General features: G+C 37.2%; 1 protein-coding gene across 4 annotated transcripts in view; it reads left to right on the top strand.

Moving 5' to 3' along the window:
- FOCAD (focadhesin) overlaps nucleotides 1-19790 on the top strand; it is a 302497-nt gene that overhangs the window by 70088 nt on the left and 212619 nt on the right. For all 4 annotated transcript variants that reach the window (XM_019965885.2, XM_070794470.1, XM_070794471.1 and 1 more), the window contains 3 exons: nucleotides 3586-3687; nucleotides 10320-10524; nucleotides 14098-14304. In XM_019965885.2, coding sequence (XP_019821444.2) covers nucleotides 3586-3687; nucleotides 10320-10524; nucleotides 14098-14304 — 514 coding nt within the window. The remainder of the gene's footprint in view (nucleotides 1-3585; nucleotides 3688-10319; nucleotides 10525-14097; nucleotides 14305-19790) is intronic.

The following is a 19790-nucleotide window of genomic DNA, read 5'->3' as shown; positions in this document are numbered from 1 at the left end:
GCATCATTTCTAATCTAATTTAAATTATTATCTTTTACTTCTGGTGATATGATTTAATTTGGACCAAAAAAAACTGTTTATAAAAGAAGATACATTCTTTATAGTTTTTAAAAAAGAGATTAAAAAAAATTTTTTTAATCTTTTTATTTTTGGGGGTATAGTCAGTTAACAAACAATGTTGTGATAATTTCAGGTGAACATCAAAAGGACTCAGCCATACCTATGTATCCATTTTACCCTAACTCCCCTCCCATCCAGGTTGCCACATAACATTGAACAGAGTTCCATGTTCTGTACCCACATGCTGGTTATCCATTTTAAATGCAGGAGTGTGTACATGTCCATCCCAAACTCCCTGACTATCCCTTCCCCACTTCCTTCCACCCAGCAACCATAAGTTTTTGTCTAAGTCTGTGAGTCTCTATAAAGGAGGTAGATTCTTAACAGCTTTTTGGAGGAGGAAACATGAGAAGTGGGAAGAGGTAGGAGGTGACATAAGGGAAGAGTATTGAAAAGCGTTTAAGTGTTTTATGATCACACAGAAACTACATAGTATCTTCTTGGATTTTCCTCTTAAATAGTCATAAATGCCATCATTAGCTGGAGGACTAGTGGGTGGTCATATCTGATGCTCCTCATTTCAGTATGGTGCTTGTCAGAAGGAAAACTCATAGCTAAAATTAATTACAGTTGCTGTTCTTTCCTTTTCATTCATGTTTGCTCGAACATGACCTACTGAATTTGTAATCTAACAAGTTCGGATGATGTGACATACCTGAGAGGCTTTTAGGATTTGTAGCATTTATTTTCTGAATGTCTGTAACAACTAGGGTAGAAGCAGATTCTAGATAGGATTAACTGCCAAGGAGTTTGGAATTTGGAAATGTGATTTCGATAGGATTTTTAAGTTTTGGCATAAAGAGTTGCTTGGAGCAGTCCTTTAGCAATGGCAATAATCTGATCACTCAGAAATAGCCTGTGCTTTAACAAACAGGAGCTTGCCAGCATTTGAAGTTAGTGGCTGATAGATTAGGTGAGGTTGAGGAGAGAATAGAGAGATGGTGTTATAATATCCAGAAACTGTGTAGTAGTGTCAGAGAGGTGTTTAACATGAGTGTTTCAGTGTGAAGTATCTGCCATAATTTTCTGTTTAAGAGAGAGAAAAAAAAAAATTAGAAAACTTCCCAACTACAAACCTCCCTCTTATGTGGTTTTTAACTTGTACCAGTTTTCAACTCTGGCAACACATCAGAATTGCTAGAAGAATTTTTTAAAATTACTAGTGCATGGGCTCCACTCCTAGCAACCCCGGTATAACTGAAGCCTGGGCACTCGTATTTTAAAAAGAGCTCCACAGATGAATCTAGCTCACAACCGGGCTGAGTAGCACTGCTTTATAGCAGTGCATCAGAATTGTCTGGAGAGCTGTTTATTAGGTCTGGCTGAGGCCTGAGAATTTATTTTCATTTCTAACAAGTTCCCAGGTGATGCTGATATTGCTGGGAAGGCGATCACGTTTTGAGAACCACCAAGAAGGCAGTTTTAAAAAATCATTTGAGTGTGACTGATGGTCTGATCTTTTTCTTTCTTTTTTTTTTAAACATTTCTAGTGCTGTATTATTGAATTAAAATTATGTATATAATTCTTTTTATGTAAAAAAGATAGATGCATCTATATGGTGTGAATTTCAAATAGCATTAAAAAATTTTTTTTTAATTTGAGAAAATAGACACATGTATATATATATATAACTGAATCACTTTGCTGTACACCTGAAACTACCAAAATATTCTTAATAAACTATTCTGCAATGTAAGATAAAAAGTTAAAAACAGAATAAAAAAAGAGTGAAATAATACCATTTGCAGCACCATTGATCAACCTAGAGATTGTTCTATAAATGAAGTCAGAAAGACAAATATTATATGATATCACTTATATGTGAAATCTAAAAAATAGTACTAATGAACTTATGTACAAAACAGAAGTATTTTCACAGACACAGAAAACAAACTATGGTTGACAAACAGGAAAGGATAAGGGAGGGATAAATTGGGAGTATGGGATTAATAGATGCATATTACTATATATAAAATAGATAAACAGTAGGATTTACTGAATAGCATGGGAAACGATGTTCAATATCTTATAATAAACTATAATGGAAAAGAATAAAAAAAGAATTTGTATATATGTAGGTATAACTGAATCATTTTTTGTATACCTGAAACTAACACAATATTGTAAATCAGCTATACTTCATTAAAAAAATAAGTAGCATTTTTAATTGGAGAAGGCAATGGCATGGACGGAGGAGCCTGGTAGGCTGCAGTCCATGGGGTCGCAAAGAGTCGGGACATGACTGAGCGACTTCACTTTCACTTTTCACTTTCATGCATTGGAGAAGGAAATAGCAACCCACTCCAGTGTTCTTGCCTGGAGAATCCCAGGGATGGGGGAGCCTGATGGGCTGCTGTCTGTGGGGTCGCACAGAGTCAGACACGACTGAAGCAACTTAGCAGCAGCAGCAGCAGCATTTTTAATTAAAAATTTTTTCTTGGAGGAAAAAGCCACGTCACTAATAACTGAAGATTCTTTGTGTAGTACTTCATAGTTTAAAGAGCTAATGAATTTATAATTTCCAGTAGACTTTTTTATACTACTTAGAATAATTTGTTTGTCTTTTTTCCTTTTCTTTTTTTAACCCCATTATTTGAGAATCCTTCACATTTCAGATCTTTTCTATAGTCTTTTTGGTATCTTGATTGATGGAGCCCAGATAAAAAGATTTGTCCTTGTTCAATAGAAATTTTCAGAATTTATAATTTGCAGAGTTTGTTATTTGAGATGGGAGAAATATTTTCTTTTTCCCTTACCTAAAGTATATTGGGGGAACACAGAGCTAGATATTGAGAAGAATGGGGGTAAATGGGAACAGAGACAGAGCTGTTGTTTAATTGTTCATTTGTGTCAGACTCTTTGCGACTCCATGGACTGTAGCCTGCCAGGCTTCTCTGTCCATGGAATTTCCCAGGCAAGAATACTGGAGTGTGTTGCCATCCCCTTTACCAGGGGATCTTCCTGACCCAGGGATCAAGCCCACGTTTCCTGCTTTACAGGTGTATTCTTTACCGCTGAGCCACCAGTGAAGCCCCACAGAGGCAGAGAGATGGTGCTTATAGGTTGGGACAGTGTTAGAGGAGATGGTATCTTTCAGGTCTGGAAAGAGATTCATCAGCAGGAAGAGGAGATTTCCAAGAATCAGGGAATCAAGGGAGTGGATAATGAGAGAGGTACTGGATTGAGGAGCTTGGCCAAAGTCATAGAGCTATTAGATAACAAAGACTGCTGTCAAATTTGGATCTCTAAGACTCAGGTTCTTTTTTCTGGAAAACAAATTAAAAAAAAAATAGTTCTAATGAGCCAACTCTGCAACAAATGCAGCAAATGAGGATTCTGTGACAACTGTGAATCCTGGAAAAAAAGTTTCTAGATGTCAATGGCTTTTTCTCTTGTTATATTTGGATATTAAAAATGTATATCCTGAAATGACAGCTTCCAGTCTTACTTTGTGTGTTTTTCAGAAACCATCCTCAGCCTTTGATCACTGTTCTTGAGCACAGACCTGATTGCTGGCCAGTCATTTTGCAGCAGCTGACAGCTTTTTTCCAACAATGCCTTGAAAGGTAATATAAAATAAAATAAATTAGGGAGATGGAATAGTATATGCTAATTTTAGAGTTTTTCTTTTAAGCTGCTTTGATTGTAATGTTTTCTCCTGCAGAAATGTCTTAGAGCAGGATACAGTTTTCTGTTTTCTATTTGAGAGAAAAAAATCCTACCAGTTTTATTGATTGTTGAAATATTGACCATGAGAATAGCTACTGTTAAAGAAGCTAAGCATTGGATAGTTGGGAAGGTTGATTGGAAATATTCAGTAAGCTACTACATAGTACATATGGATGACAGGTCTTCCTGCTGGAAATTGATTAGTGAGTTAATCTCTCCATTAGAAACCAGTGCCAGTTGGGATTAAACAGGATTGCCGACTGGGACCAGATGACCACCATATGTGCCGTTAGTTTAGCTTCACCAAGGCCTTCTGCCTTCTGATGGTCTTCAAAGCTTTCTCCCATTCTGTTACCATGGCATTAGCTCAGGTGGTCATCTCTTGCTGTGACTGTTGCCACCTGTTCTTAACTGGCAGCTCTGCCTTCCATCTCATCCTACTCAAGGCCATTCTCTAAACCATCCATCAGGGTGACGTATCGGGAGAGCAGATCTTTGTATCACTGCCTAGCTTAGGTCACCATCGCTGTGATTTTCAAACTGGACTTGCACATGTAGAGGCTAAACACGGAAACACCCTCACACTGTTTCAGCTTTTTTTATTTTAAGTTTTGTTTTTGTTTTTTAATTTGATGTGGACCATTTTTAAAGTCTTTCTTGAATTTGTAACAATACTGCTTCTGTTTTATGTTTTGGGTTTTTGGCCATAATGCATGTGGGATCTTAGCACTCTGACCAGGATTGAACACATATCTCCTGCATTCAAAAGTGAGGTCTTAACCACTGGACAGCCAGGGAAGTCCCAGCTCTGTTTTTATACACTGTTTTCTTCTTCTTCTTTTTTTTTTTTTAATAATGTGTTGATATCTCACAGCAGCTTTCTATTGGAAAACAATAGTTTGGTCTCCGGACTAGCTGAAAAATCCCTAGGCTACAGGATGAGATCTGTTATGTCATATACTAGGCTCTGTGTATGATCGGTTTCACCAATTTTATTTTCTCCTTTCTTTATCTCATGATTTATGAATTCCATATTCAGCAATACAGTGACTTGCTTTGGTTCCACACAGCAAGAAGTGCTATTCCCTTGCCTCTTCTTTTGCTTATTAATTTCTACATTACTGTCTTGAATCTCATCACTGCTGCTGCTAAGTCGCTTCAGTCGTGTCTGACTCTGTGTGACCCCATAGATGGCAGCCCGCCAGGCTCCCCCGTCCCTGGGATTCTCCAGGCAAGAACACTGGAGTGGATTGCCACTTCCTTCTCCAATGCATGAAAGTGAAAAGTGAAAGTGAAGTCGCTCAGTCGTGTTTGACTCTTAGTGACCCCATGGACTGCAGCCCACCAGGCTCTTCCATCCATGGGATTTTCCAGGCAAGAGTACTGGAGTGGGGTGCCATCCCTTGTCTAACTAGCCCTTTCTTGATTACTTTCTCTATTTTAAATCTCTTTTTAGGTATTGTCTCTCCCAGGAAGTGTTTACTTATCACAAGCTAAATTAATAACTTTAGTTGTGATTTCTGACATCATTATATTTATTACATTGTCTTATGATTATTATCCTCCATTAACTGAAACTTTCTTGAGGGCAGGAACTGTGTCTTAGTATTCTTTATGTTAACAGTGCCTAGAAAAAAAAAAAAAAAACAATGCCTGGGACAGTTTAGGTGCTTACAAATGTTCAAAGTATATATATGTATTACACAGGAGGCTCCTAGATTGGTGGGGCCCAGGCAGTGGGTTGTAAAGTGGCTCCTAAAATATAATATCTAACTGCTTACTTAGTACTTCTATACTAGGTCATGATAGGATAGTACCATTGACCATGTAGTCCAATGCTTGAGCTACATTTACCACACTAGCTATATTCATGTGTTCTTGTTCTTGAAGGTCTTAGAATATCCTGTAGATACAATTTATTAGAATTCCATTTTGGAGTCTTTAACTTCAATTTTAGATAGAATTTCCAGGTAGGATATACTGTCAGAAGAAGCTTTAAAGAGATACAGAGAAGCTTGGAATCTGCCAGTGAGAAAAATCTGTGTAACAATTGAATAAATATCTTAAAATAAACATTATCATCTTCTCTTCCCTCACCCATGACTGCATTTTCAAAGATAAGATATTAATATTTACTAAAAAAGTCTTTGTTCATCCATGTCAGAAAGCAAAATTAACAAATTTATAAACAGATGTTTAATGAAATTTTTCTTGTTAAATAGATTGGGATATTTTATAAAAGATGTGCTGTTTATGTGCCAAATCTGTTATTAAGCTTCTTTTTAGGGTAATCCTTACAAATATCTCACTTGTCTCATGCTTCAGTTAGCAAATAATTAAATTACATTTTAGTTGTTTTTATGTCAAAGGAGTATTATTTTGGAATTTGGAAGTAGTTCTAATGATAATGTCCAGATGTTCATAAGGAGAAAAGATTATTTTTTGATTTTGATTTATTTACTGATAAGCTTTTAATGACTTAATCCTTTCATTTGCATTCTGAGGTGTTACAGTATGCTATCTAGAGCTTTTTAGAAGTTCTAAGTAATTTTATATTTCTTTGCAAAGAATTTCAGTTGTCTCATTTCTACTTTTGCACCATGAGACTATTTTTTGCAGGATGAAATTGATAATTTTGGTTGCATTTTCAGCAGACTGTTAGTTTCCTGAGATTTAATTTTAGAGTGAGTTAGATTAGTAGTTTTTACATTTAGAAGATAATGAAGGAAATTGGGTAATTTAGTAAGAATATAAATGGTGATTCACAACTACAGGAAGGAGGCAAAATATTGTGAAGATAGCTAGTATTCCTAGACCTTTCTATCTTAGGAATTGTTGGTTAGAATAGCTGTTTGGTTTCATTTTTAATAGAATGTAGATGTCCTGAAATAGCAGTGTATCTTCATGCTAGATTTTTGGGGACGTGATTCTTTAGTTAAATTCTGCACTCATTTGTAGAAGGCCTCTGATGTCAAGATTTCATCTCTATAGAACTAAGAATTGGGTAAATTGACAAGGATGTCATGGTGTTTTGGAGAAGGAAATGGCAGCCCACTCCAGGATTCTTGCCTGGAGAATCCCATGGACAGAGGAGTCTGGCGAGCTATATAGTCCATGGGGTTGTAAAGAGTCGGGCATGACTGAGCAACTAACACACATGGACTTTAAGTGTGGCTTTGTCAAGATTAACTAGGCTAACACATAGTTTTTTAGAGAGGGAACTAAGGAGAGCAACACTGAATGATTTGCTCAAGGTCACGTGGCTAGTCAGTTGGCAGAGTTGGGCCCTAAGCCTCAGTCTTTTGACTCTTATTCCAAGTCTTTTCCCACTATTTCTCCCTCCTTGTTGAACATACATGTGAAAGCCTTGTTTGTAAACATGCACAATGGGTTACATTTTAAAACATTCTTAGTCACTTTGGGATTTCAGGTTATCTGTTTTATTTTCCTTTCCTCCTTAAGACCAGTTGATTTCATACTCCACAGCATTGATAGTTAATCATCAGATCGCACATCACTTCAGTTCAGTTCAGTTCAGTTGCTCAGTCGTGTCTGACTCTTTGAGACCCCATGGATTGCAGCATGCCAGGCCTCCCTGTCCATCACCAACTTCCAGAGTTTACTCAAACTCATGACCATTGAGTCGGTGATGCCATCCAACCATCTCATCCTCTGTCATGCCCTTCTCCTCACGCCTTCAATCTTTCCCTGCATCAGGGTCTTTTCCAATGAGTTAGCTCTTCACATCAGGTGGCCAAAGTATTGGAGTTTCAGCTTCAACATCACTCCTTCCAATGAACACTCAGGACTGATTTCCTTTAGGATGGACTGGTTGGATCTCCTTGCAGTCCAAGGGACTCTCAAGAGTCTTCTCCAACACCACAATTCAAAAGCATCAATTCTTCGGTGCTCAGCCTTCTTCACAATCCAACTCTCGCATCCATACATGACCACTGGAAAAACCATAGCCTTGACTAGAGAAACCTTTGTTGGCAAAGTAATGTCTCTGCTTTTGAATATGCTGTCTAGGTTGTTCATAACTTTCCTTCTAAGGAGTAAGCATCTTTTAATTTCATGGCTGCAATCACCATCTGCAGTGATTTTGGAGCCCTCAAAAATAAAGTCAGCCACTGTTTCCGCTGTTTTCCCATCTATTTGCCATGAAGTGCTGGGGCCGGGCACCATGATCTTAGTTTTCTGAATGTTGAGCTTTAAGCCAAATTTTTCACTCTCCTCTTTCACTTTCATCAAGAGGCTCTTTAGTTCTTCTTCACTTTCTGCCATAAGGGTGGTGACATCTGCATATCTGAGGTTATTGATATTTCTCCTGGCAATCTTGATTCCAGCTTGTGCTTCTTCCAGCCCAGCGTTTCTCATGATGTACTCTGCATATAAGTTAAATAAGCAGGGTGACAATATACAGCCTTGACATACTCCTTTTCCTATTTGGTACCAGTCTGTTGTTCCATGTCCAGTTATAACTGTTGTTTACCACCTGGCTAGTATTTATTCTTTGGGGAGTACATTATTGGAGAGAGATGGGGGAACAATGTATTTTAAGTCTCTTTTCTGTTTCATAGTCTAATCCATATATACATCATCTACTTGCTTGATCTATATGAAACCTTTTTTAGTTTCCTATAGTAGGTATTGTGATAAAGACAATTATTAATGTTTCATTAATAATTATGAACTCACAAGTCCTTTTTTTTTTTTTTTTTTTATAGATTGTGTAAATATTGATGCTGATGAGGGGAAAAAAAAAACTTCCTCCAGATTATGAGCTCTGTCAGAGCATGTGTTTAGTTTTGTTTCTAGCACGTAGAAGAGTGAAGATATCTGTAGGAGCTTAGTAAATTTTGTGAAGCAAATAAATGAATGAAGACTAGGTTAAATCTTATCAATTTGGTAACTTTTAACTTTTTATTAGTATTAATGGTGTTTTGAAATCACATTGCTGTGGAATGTATAGCATTATAAAATTAATGTCATCAGTCATGATTTAAATACCATTTTGTCCATTAAGTATTGCACCTTATACCTTTCTTTTAGCACCTTTTGCACTTTGTATTCTCTAGTCCAGTAACAGAGCTGATGGTCCCTGTTAGACTACATGCTTCTTAAGGATAGATAATGCCTGTTTCATCTTTGTATCTTATCTAATAATAACTTATTGATAATAAGTATGAAATATATTAAAATAAAATCATGATATTTAATCAATGCATGCTAATTATAAAACTACTCTATGACAGTGTAAATGAATCAATTAATTTAATGATTGAGCATCTCTGAGGGCCTAGTGTATGCTTATTGGTAATAGAGCATTAAACAGATAACCCATGATTCATGCCCTTATTGACTAATAGTCTAGCAGGGGATGGAGATATAAATAAATAATGACAATAAAGTCATTATGCTGTGCAAGCACACAATGGGGATTTGACCAAGGCTGTGTGTGTCAGGGAAGGCCCTCAGGAAGTCCTTTTAAAGGGGAGAACTGAAAGATGATAGAAATTAGGCAGAGGAAGGATCAGGAAAAGGAGAAAGGGGAGAGTATTACAGATGAATGTAATAGCAGGTGAGAAGAAAACCCGGATGACTTGACTGATGATCAGAACTAAATTTAGTGTAGTTCAGCAGAGAGTGGAGAGGAAGAAGAAATGAAATTAGAAGATAGAGGTCAAATTATGAAGGGTTTGTGAATACTTTATCTTAAGCATAAACTCTGTCAAACTGATTAATGGCATGATCAAATTTTTATCTCTGAAAGGTCATTCTGGCATTTTAGTGACTTTGGACTTGGAGTTATAGGGATGTATTATAATCTAAATAGATATGAAAGATTTGTAAAGTCTTCCTCCTTTGAGTGGGAAAAACTTAGGAGGACTTGGCAAATTACTTCACTTCTGTCTGCCTCAGTTTCTGTGTCTGCATAATGGGATAATAATATTTTTATTTCGTAGGGTTGTGGTAAAGGTTGATTGAATTTAAAGGCACCAAGTGTAGTAACATGCACACCCTAAGTGCTGACAAGTTGACAAGTAAATATTAACTGTCGGTCATCTTCTTGGATGTCTGTATGAGTTTTGTTTTGTATTTTACTTAGGACCTTACCTATTACCTTACCTATTGAGCTTTTCCAAAACTGCATGCTTGTATCATACTCTTGGAAAAATGGATCCTGATGTCTAAAATTCTCAAAAGGTTCTCAGATGATTCTCATGTTCACTAAAGACTGGTCCTGGAGCTGTAGATGCTATTTTAGTGTGCAAGTAGACCCTCTTAGTCCTGGGCATCAGGCTTATGGGCTCCAGGTATTAAGTCATTCTCCCCAGTGTAGAAACAACTGTTTGGCATGAGTTTAGGTGGGTCATGGTAGAATAGAAGAGTCATGATAAAAAAGGTACACTCAATGGTATCATAGTTCATGACATGTCATGAACTCTAAGTTGATGCTTGACACTTACCTGGTTGGTACTCTGTGTAATTCAGTGACTGGCTTCTACGTTACATGACTTACTTGCAGGTCTGAAGTTTCGTGTATCCAAATTATGGCGCCATTTCTATGGTATCTATATTGTGAACCACCCCAGTTACAAGAATATGCTAAACTCAGATTAACTCTGCTCAAAGTCTTACTTAAACCCCGGGTCCCTTGTGACAAGGAACAACCATCAATATTGGAACAACAGATACTACAACTGTGTTGTGACATGGTTCCATGTTTGCAGGTAAGGCCTTTTCTCCTCTTTCATTAACATGGCACCTGAATTAATAAGTATTGATTGTACTTAATTAATAAGTACATAAAATAGAACCTGTGTGATATGGCAAACAGCTCTAGAAACACTTTCTGGGTTTTGGAGATAATAATGGAAACAAATCTAGATTTCACTCTGATATATACAATGTTAACTAAATTCACAGAAATGCAAATCAACATAAACCATTTTAGGATTAGTAGGAATGAAAACTTTAAAGAGGACTCCTCGGGGAAAATAATTTTGAACTGAGTTTCCCCTTGTGCTGGACACTGAGAGGGTTATAAGTTAAAAAAAAAAAAAAAAGTACTTTTTGTGTAAGTTGGAAAAAGACATCTCTCTGGGTACATACAGCCCTGGGGGCTTGACTGTCTGAGTGCTGGCTAGATTCTAGTTTTCAAAAGTTTCCTTATAGCGTATGTGGTGACCTGTATGGATCCTATTCTTAGAAAGACCATAGTCTAGTAAGGGAGCTAAAACAGGTATATATATTCTTATAATTCAAAGTAGATGGACAAAGTTGTATAATAGAGGTAAGGACAGAATGCTTAGGGAGTTAAGAGGAATGATAAATTTAAGCTAATATCTCTGTAACTACAGATTTTTTTTAAATTTCAGTTGCCAGATTGTTGCAATTTGAATATAATATTCATTTATCCCATCTCACCATCTAGTTTGTTGTTTGCCTACAATCTGAGTTCCATGCTGCTTAGCCAATGGGAGGGAATTTGTGAATATTTTTCAAGGTGATCACCTGAGGTCACAGATGACCTGTTTCAAGTTTGTGTTATCAAGGAGTGACTAGAGTGAATCTTTTGTGACTCATAATCAGACTTTGCTGCAATCAAGGCAGAGAAAAGTTAATTAAAGTGAATTCCCCTGTGGCTTTTTCAAAGCTTTTGTTTTGTGTGGCCAATAAAGCAGTGTATGTGCAGAACACATAGCACTAGGATACACTTGTTCCGTAGCATGCTTGTATTACCCTGTTCTGTGCTCTTTGGTAGATGTTCGCCTTCACTGTCATCAACCTATATTAACAAGCCTAAATACTTCTAGAAGTGTGTTTTGTGAAGTATTTTCAGAAATCTGTGCATGCGTGCTAAGTCACTTCAATCGTGTCTGACTCTTTGAGACCCCATGGAGCATAGCCCGCCAGGCTGCTCTATCAATGGGATTCTCTAGGCTAGAATACTGGAATGGGTTGCTTTACCTTCCTCCAGCAGATTTTCCTGACCCAGGGATGGAACCTGTGTCTCTTAGGTTTCCTGAATTGACAGGCAGGTTCTTTACCACTAGTGCCACCTGGGAATCTGTGGCTTGTTAATATATTTAGTCACGGTAGATGAGAAGAAAAATCCAGATCCGTCATTTGGAACTAGTGGGACTAGTGACATAAATACATTTAATTATTAACAAATCAGTTTTATTGGAATGAAGAGCAGAGCTGGGAGGGATCTTGGTGGTGTAATTCATTTTCCCACTAATTATATGTATTTGTTATACTCTTTAAGAGACAACCATCCCATGACTAATTAAATATTTCAGTGGTAGGAAGCATGCTATTTTGCAAGGCAACCGTTTTTTATATACTTTTTTTTAGCAAATACTTCTAATTGACCTGCATTTTCCTAAGATTACCCATTAGTCTCTGTTCTTCTCAAAACAAAATGAAATAAGCTTTTTAAACAGCTTATCTGAATTCTATCCTATACATTTCTTCCTTCCTTTTCTTCCTTTTAATCCTTTACTCCCTTCCTCTGTTCTTTCTTTTCATCAATTTCTTTACTTTTCTGCATGAAATGGTTTTGACTTTTAACTGTTCTTTGGGGGAATTTCTATAGTCTGTTGGTGTTGAGAATGTATTATTAGAAAATGTTCTTTTTTTTTTTTTCTAATTTTATTTTATTTTTAAACTTTACATAATTGTATTAGTTTTGCCAAATATCAAAATGAATCCGCCACAGGTATACATGTGTTCCCCATCCCGAACCCTCCTCCCTCCTCCCTCCCCATACCATCCCTCTGGGTCGTCCCAGAAAATGTTCTTTTTAGAGCTGAATGTAGTACTGTAGATGTGGTCTGATCCATATGGAGCATTTCAAAACAATCATATAATTAAAAGTTTTTCCGTAGAAATAGCCATCACACTGTTGATCCATAAGTCAGTGAGATGCTGACCAGTGGAACTCCTATTTCTTTTTTTCTCACTTCAGTTCTTTCATATTGTATTTATGGAATTGTGTTTTTACCTGCCTTAAACTTCACTACTCACTTTGGTCCCAGTCGTTCTTTTTAATTGTGACTTGTCATCTCACATATTATTCATTGCACATGGTCTATTTCAACATAAAGAGAAACCGTTACTTACAAAGAAATCTTGTTAAGAACTTTGGTAATGCTAAAGATTGGAAAGCCTTTAATGTGAAGTTACTGAGACGGTCTTGAAAAATTTTTTTTATTATAGAAAATTTTAAGTATGTAGAAAAAAATGCACTCAAAGAAGTATGTTGTCAAATAAGCACGAGGCTTTACTTTGTTTTAAATCCCTTTCAATTCTTGGTGGCCTTTTGCCTTTGCAAATATACTCCTTTATATGTTTGCAAAGGAGTAAAATAATTTGGCTACTGAACTGTTCACATATTTTCTTAATAACTTAGTATTTTCTGCTGTCTCCTCCCCCTTGATCTTTTAATAGCTTTTTTCTTTTTATTTGTTAGAAATTAATTTTTCTGTGTATAACTTACAGTCTTTTGGGGTTACTATGGTGGTAACGGCTGGGTGAAAGGTACAGCTGGCCAACTGTAGGCTTTCCTCTTGATGAATTTAACAGACACAAGGCTCCTGATTGAAGCAGATGGTTCATTGTTTGTAATCTCTGGGAAATGCCAGTGTGTCTGTGAGTAGGACCATATCCTTAGTACTAACTCCAGAATTTTGATCAGAACAGCTGGGTTTGAATTGAAATGGGATTTTCAAGAGCATTCAAGTCCTTCCTATCTAATACATTAGCCAGTTGAGAAGACACTCTACTATTTGAATATGGTCTTTCACTGCATCTGCCATGTTTGGAAATGATGCTCTCAGTTAAGGTTGTCTGAACAAATTTCTTGCAGATGGAGGGCTTAGCAGTGCATTAGAATAACATACTAACGCTTTTCTTGCAGGTAACTATGTTGGAATTATAGAAAGGCAAGTTCATTTGAAGGATTCAAAACCAACTTTAATTTATTTACTCCAACATGTGGTACTGTCATGTAATTTGTCTTTTAAAGTCTGCACTGAGAGTAGTTAGAAAAATAAATGAGAAGAATTTGTGCCAGCCAGCAGTAACAAAAACAGTGGCAAATTGTGTTTCAGTTAGTGACAATAGGAGAAGGCAGAGTTGTATGGTTTAACTGTCTTTGAGTTACATAAATTTCTTCATTTCTTTTAAGTCTTTATAGGTTTAGAGAAAAAATAATTTATTGGTAAGCTTCTTGTATAAGTTAAATTATCCTTTGGTTTGTGTATTTATTTTAATATCCTATAATGATTGTTTCTCAGATCAAAGATTTGATACAGACAACAGAAGTGATGCTGTTTATTGAAGAAGTATACTTAAACCTTTTGCGTTATCCTGTTTTCTGGAAAATTCAGCTTACCCAGCTGACCCTTCAGCTGCTATGTGTCTGTGAAGTCAGCTTAAACATAACTGGGGAATGCTCATCTTTAATTCACCTTTTAGAGCACAGTGTTGAACTTCTAAAGGAGGTAAGGATAGTAAGAAGTTTTAATATCAGTTATCACTTACATTGGTCTTTTAGTAGCAAGGTGAATATACTCTTTTACTTTATTGCATATCAAAGGCTTTTTTTATCTAATACTATTAGATCATACTTTTGTGACCCCATGGACTGTAGTTTGCTGGGCTCCTCTTTCTATGGAATTTTCCAGGCAAGAAAACTAGAGTGGGTAGCGATTCCCTTCTCCAGGGGATCTTCCCGACCAGGGATTGAACTTGGGTCTCCCACATAGCAGGCAGATTCTTTATCATCTGAGCCACCAGGGAAGCCCAGTAATATAATGCTGCTATTATCATTTATTATAAAAATGAGTCATTACATACTGTTTGGAGCATCAGTTAAGGGTCTACCACAGTGATAGTTATTCATTTACTCATGTAGGACACAAATATTCAACACTTACATGCTACACCCTATGTAATGCTCAAAATACTCCAAGCGAGGCTTCAACAGTATGTGAACCAACAACTTCCAGGTGTACAGGTTGGATTCAGAAAATGCAGAGGAACCAGACATCAAAATGCCAACATCTGTTGGATCATAGAAAAAGCAAGAGAATTCCAGAAAGATACCTACTTTTGTTTCACTGACTGACTACGCTAAAGCCTTTGACTGTGTGGATTACAACCACTGTGGAAAATTCTTTAAGAGATGGGAATACCAGACCACCTGACCTGCCTCCTAAGAAACCTGTATGCAGGTCAAGAAGCAGCTGTTAGAACTGGACATGGAACAATGGACTGGCTCTAAATTGGGAAAGGAGTACATCAAGGTTGTATATTGTCACCCTGCTTATTTAACTTATATGGAGAGTACATCATGAGAAATGCTGGGCTGGATGAAGCACAAGTTGAAATCAAGATTGCGGGGAGAAATATCAATAACCTCAGATATGCAGATGACACCACCCTTATGGCAGAAAGCGAAGAAGAACTAAAAAGCCTCTTGATGAAAGTGAAAGAGGAGAGTGAAAAAGCTGGCTTAAAGCTCAACATTCAAAAATGAAGATCATGGCATCCAGTTCCATTATTTCACGGGAAATAGTGGGGGAAGCAATGGAAAGAGTGAGAGAGTTTATTTTTTTGGGCTCCAAGGAAATGAAATTAAAAGACGCTTGCTTCTTGGAAGAAAAGCTATGACAAACCTAGACAGCATATTAAAAAGCAGAGATGTTACTTTGCCGACAAAGGTCCATCGAGTCAAAGCTTTTTCCGCTGGTCATGTATGGATGTGAGAGTTGGACTATAAAGAAGGCTGAGTGCCAAAGAATTGATGCTTTTTGTGATGTTGGAGAAAACTCTTGAGAGTCCCTTGGACTGCAAGGAGATAAAACCAGTCAATCCTAGAGGAAATCAATCCTGAATATTTATTGGAAGGACTGATGCTGAAGCTCCAATAATTTGGCCATGTGGTGCAAAGAGCTGACTCATTGGAAAAGACCCTGATGCACAGAAAGATTGAGGGAGGAAGAGAAGGGGACTACAGAGGACGAGATGGTTGGATGGCATCACTGACTCATTGGATATAAATTTGAGCAAACTCCGGAGATAGTGAAGGACAGGGAAGACTGGCATGCTACAGTTCATAAGGTAACAAAAATTCAGACACAACTGAATGACTGAAAAACAATGGAAGAATTCATTTGACCCTTGAACAACATGGGAATTAGGGGTGCCAACTCTCTGAGAGGTGGAAAATACACGTATAATTTACATTCGGCTCTCCAATTCTGCATCTGTTGATTCAATTGTTGTTCTGATTGTGTAGTTCCTGATGTTTAAGCTGGTTTTAGAAAAGGCAGAGGAACCAGAGATCAAATTGCCAACATCCGCTGGATCATGGAAAAAGCAAGAGAGTTCCAGAAAAACATCTATTTCTGCTTTATTGACTATGCCAAAGCCTTTGACTGTGTGGATCACAAGAAACTGTGGAAAATTCTGAAAGAGATGGGAATACCAGACCACCTGAGCTGCCTCCCGAGAAATCTGTATGCAGGTCAGGAAGCAACAGTTAGAACTGGACATGGAACAACAGACTGGTTCCAAATAGGAAAAAGAGTACTTCAAGGCTGTATATTGTCACCCTGCTTATTTAACTTGTATGCAGAGTACGTCATGAGAAACGCTGGACTGGAAGAAACACAAGCTGGAATCAAGATTGCCGGGAGAAATATCAATAACCTCAGATATGCAGATGACACCACCCTTATGGCATAAAGTGAAGAGGAACTAAAGAGCCTCTTGATGAAAGTGAAAGTGGAGAGTGAAAAAGCTGGCTTAAAGCTCAATATTCAGAAAATGAAGATCATGGCATCAGGTCCCATCACTTCATGGGTAATAGATAGGGAAACAGTAGAAACAGTGTCAGACTTTATTTTTTGGGGCTCCAAAATCACTGCAGATGATGACGGCAGCCATGAAATTAGAAGGCGCTTACTCCTTGGAAGGAAAGTTATGACCAACCTACATAGCATATTCAAAAGCAGAGACATTACTTTGCCAGCAAAGGTCCATCTAGTCAAGGCTATGGTTTTTCCAGTGGTCATGTATGGATGTGAGAGTTGGACTGTGAAGAAGGCTGAGTGCCGAAGAATTGATGCTTTTGAACTGTGGTGTTGGAGAAGACTCTTGAGAGTCCCTTGGACTGCAAGGAGATTCAACCAGTCCATTCTGAAGGAGATCAGCCCTGGGATTTCTTTGGAAGGAATGATGCTAAAGCTGAAACTCCAATTCTTTGGCCACGTCACGTGAAGAGTTGACTCATTGGAAAAGACTTTGATGCTGGGACGGATTAGAGGCAGGAGGAGAAGGGGACGACAGAGGATGAGATGGCTGGATGGCATCACTGACTTGATGGACGTGAGTCTGAGTGAACTCCGGGAGTTGGTGATGGACAGGGAGGCCTGGCGTGCTGCGATTCATGGGGTGGCCAAGAGTCGGACACGACTGAGCGACTGAACTGAACTGATACATTATTACCATATCCCAAGTGGCACAGTGTAAAGAATCCACCTGCCAATGCAGGAGATATAAGAGGCATGGGTTTGGTCCCTGGGTTGGGAAGATCTCCTGGAGTAAGAAATGGCACCCCACTCCAGTATTCTTGCCTGGAAAATTCCATGGGCAGAGGAGCTAGGTGGGCTACAGCTTATGGGGTTGCAAAGAGTTGGACACAACTGAGCACTTACTTAGATGTTACAAATTATGTAGTTAATATAATAAAATAATCATACTTTTTCAGATTTTTATATCAATTTTATATATATAGTTATACCTATTAGATAATAGCTATAATAGATAATATATTTATATATATTATACTAATAAAATACATATAAAATATGAATAAATAGTATTTGTAGCTAAATAATATGTGGAAAATACTATATAGATAATATTATATAGTTAAATTACTTGGAATTGCCTATCTTAACCATATATGTAATGTACTTAACAGGTAAACCCATAATGTTCCTTGTTTGTGTAGATTCATGTGAATAGGAGACAGTTTTTTATGGCAAGTACTTTGCTATGGCAGTTAGGTGAAAAAGACAAGATCTGTGAAGTTTATATTCCAATCAAATTGTTCAGACTAGAGTGCATCAAAATCACTAGGCAGATTTTATTTAAACTGCAAATGCCTAGGTCCTACCCCTAGAGATATTGAATTAGCTGGGCTGGTTGGGTCCAAACATCTACCTTTTAAACTAGCACCCTTAAATAATTTGATTATTATTATATATATATTTTTGCATAGAAGGTAAACAACCTTGTAAGCATAAAAAATCCAGAAATAGAGCTTTTCTGGCAACCCTAGAAGTTTCCTAGGGTTAGTCCTAATTAGCGCAGTCCTAATCACAACCTCCTCCTTGCCCTGACTATCCTGACTTCTATAGTGATATCTTCTTTACATTTGTTTATAGTTTTATCACCTCCATGTATATCTGTACATTGTTTACATGTTTTAAAAAAGAAGGAAAACCTGGCTTATGTGAGCTATAGAGTTTTGTAAATCTTGAAACCTGCTGATTGCAATCTCTTGGTGCACTTTGACATGTCTCCCTGTTCATAGGTTGTTAGCTATAGAGGCCTGATCAGATTCAGATTTTTGTTTTATTTTTTTGTTTCCAAGACTACAAGGCATGGTGTGTTCTTTCATCGAGAAGCACATAATATGTGTTGCTCTTCTGTTTATGATGTTGGTATTTGTTGATGCTGGTGCCTAGTTCCATTAATTCATTAGGAATTAAAGAAATGATGTTCTAATTCTGTTCTTCTTCATTTGTTAGCTGGACTACTTCTCTTAAAAGAAGTAGTTGGTTCCATTTAGTATTTGGTTGTCCAGTAGTAGAGTTTATACAGAAAAGTTAGAATACAGGCTTGACTCTTTCCCTTTACTTACTAATTTCTGAAAGTATTCTGAACTTATAGATTTAAACATATTTGATGCATTTCAACTTCTTATGGATAATATCCTTATTAAAATTCACATTGTCTCGAGTTAATTTTTGAGTCAAATTTTGAGTCAAATATTGAGTCATATTTTTGAGTCAATTTTTGAGTCAAATATTGAGTCAAATATTTTTGACTCGAGTCGGATTTTAAAAATATTTTTGATTTTAATGTAGAATGACAGAATACTTTCATTGAGAATGATGAAATGGTGTCTGTGGGAGAAGGTCTTATTTATGCTGTGTCTTCCATCTGCCCAATATTTTAAAAATTCTAGAAGGAATTAAAAATATGTAGAACTGTTAAAATACTTATGTTATGAAATTTCCTGTCCCCCAGGAAATTTAGCAAAATGTTCAATTCAAATATTACATTAACTTGTCTTTTCCTCTTTATTCCTTTTCTGTTCTTATATCAGATTTATTTCATTGCACACTGAAAATGGATGTATTTCTTAGGCTACATTAGTTTCAATGTATTTGGTCTTAGCTGAACTATTTTTAGCCTATTTGAATGATCATAACCTAAGATGTTTCCCATTTCAAGCAAAATATATATTCTTTTCTCTCTTTTTTTTTTTTTTTTGGCTATACCACACGACTTGTGTGACCTTAGTTCCCTGACCAGTGATTGAACCCATGCCCCCTGCATTGGAAGCACAGAGCCCTAAGCATATGTACTCTTAACAGAAAATATTGTTTGTGGGGAGACTAGGTAGCTTTCAAAGTGAAGAGTGCTAAACCTCCCAGCTTTGGTAAGGCTGGAAACCTATGTTCCCTACACATTACCATCAGATGACTCAGTCCCCCCTACCTTTCTTCACTGTGTGAAGAACTGAGGTTTAAGTTAAACTGAGGTTTAAGTTCTCAGATTCCTAGGAAGAATGGTCTGATTGGCCCAGCTTGGGTCAGTCAACTCTGAGTGGAGGGCAGGGAAGGTTGCAGAGCTGTGACACTGGGGAATTGTGTGAGCTGGGCTGTTGTCTTTGTTGTGTCTGCTGCAG

Source organism: Bos indicus, chromosome 8 (genome assembly GCF_029378745.1).
Source record: "Bos indicus isolate NIAB-ARS_2022 breed Sahiwal x Tharparkar chromosome 8, NIAB-ARS_B.indTharparkar_mat_pri_1.0, whole genome shotgun sequence".
NCBI classification, from domain to species: Eukaryota; Metazoa; Chordata; class Mammalia; order Artiodactyla; family Bovidae; genus Bos; species Bos indicus.
Note: the sequence above shows the minus strand (reverse complement) of the source record. Positions and strands in the feature narration are given on the sequence as shown.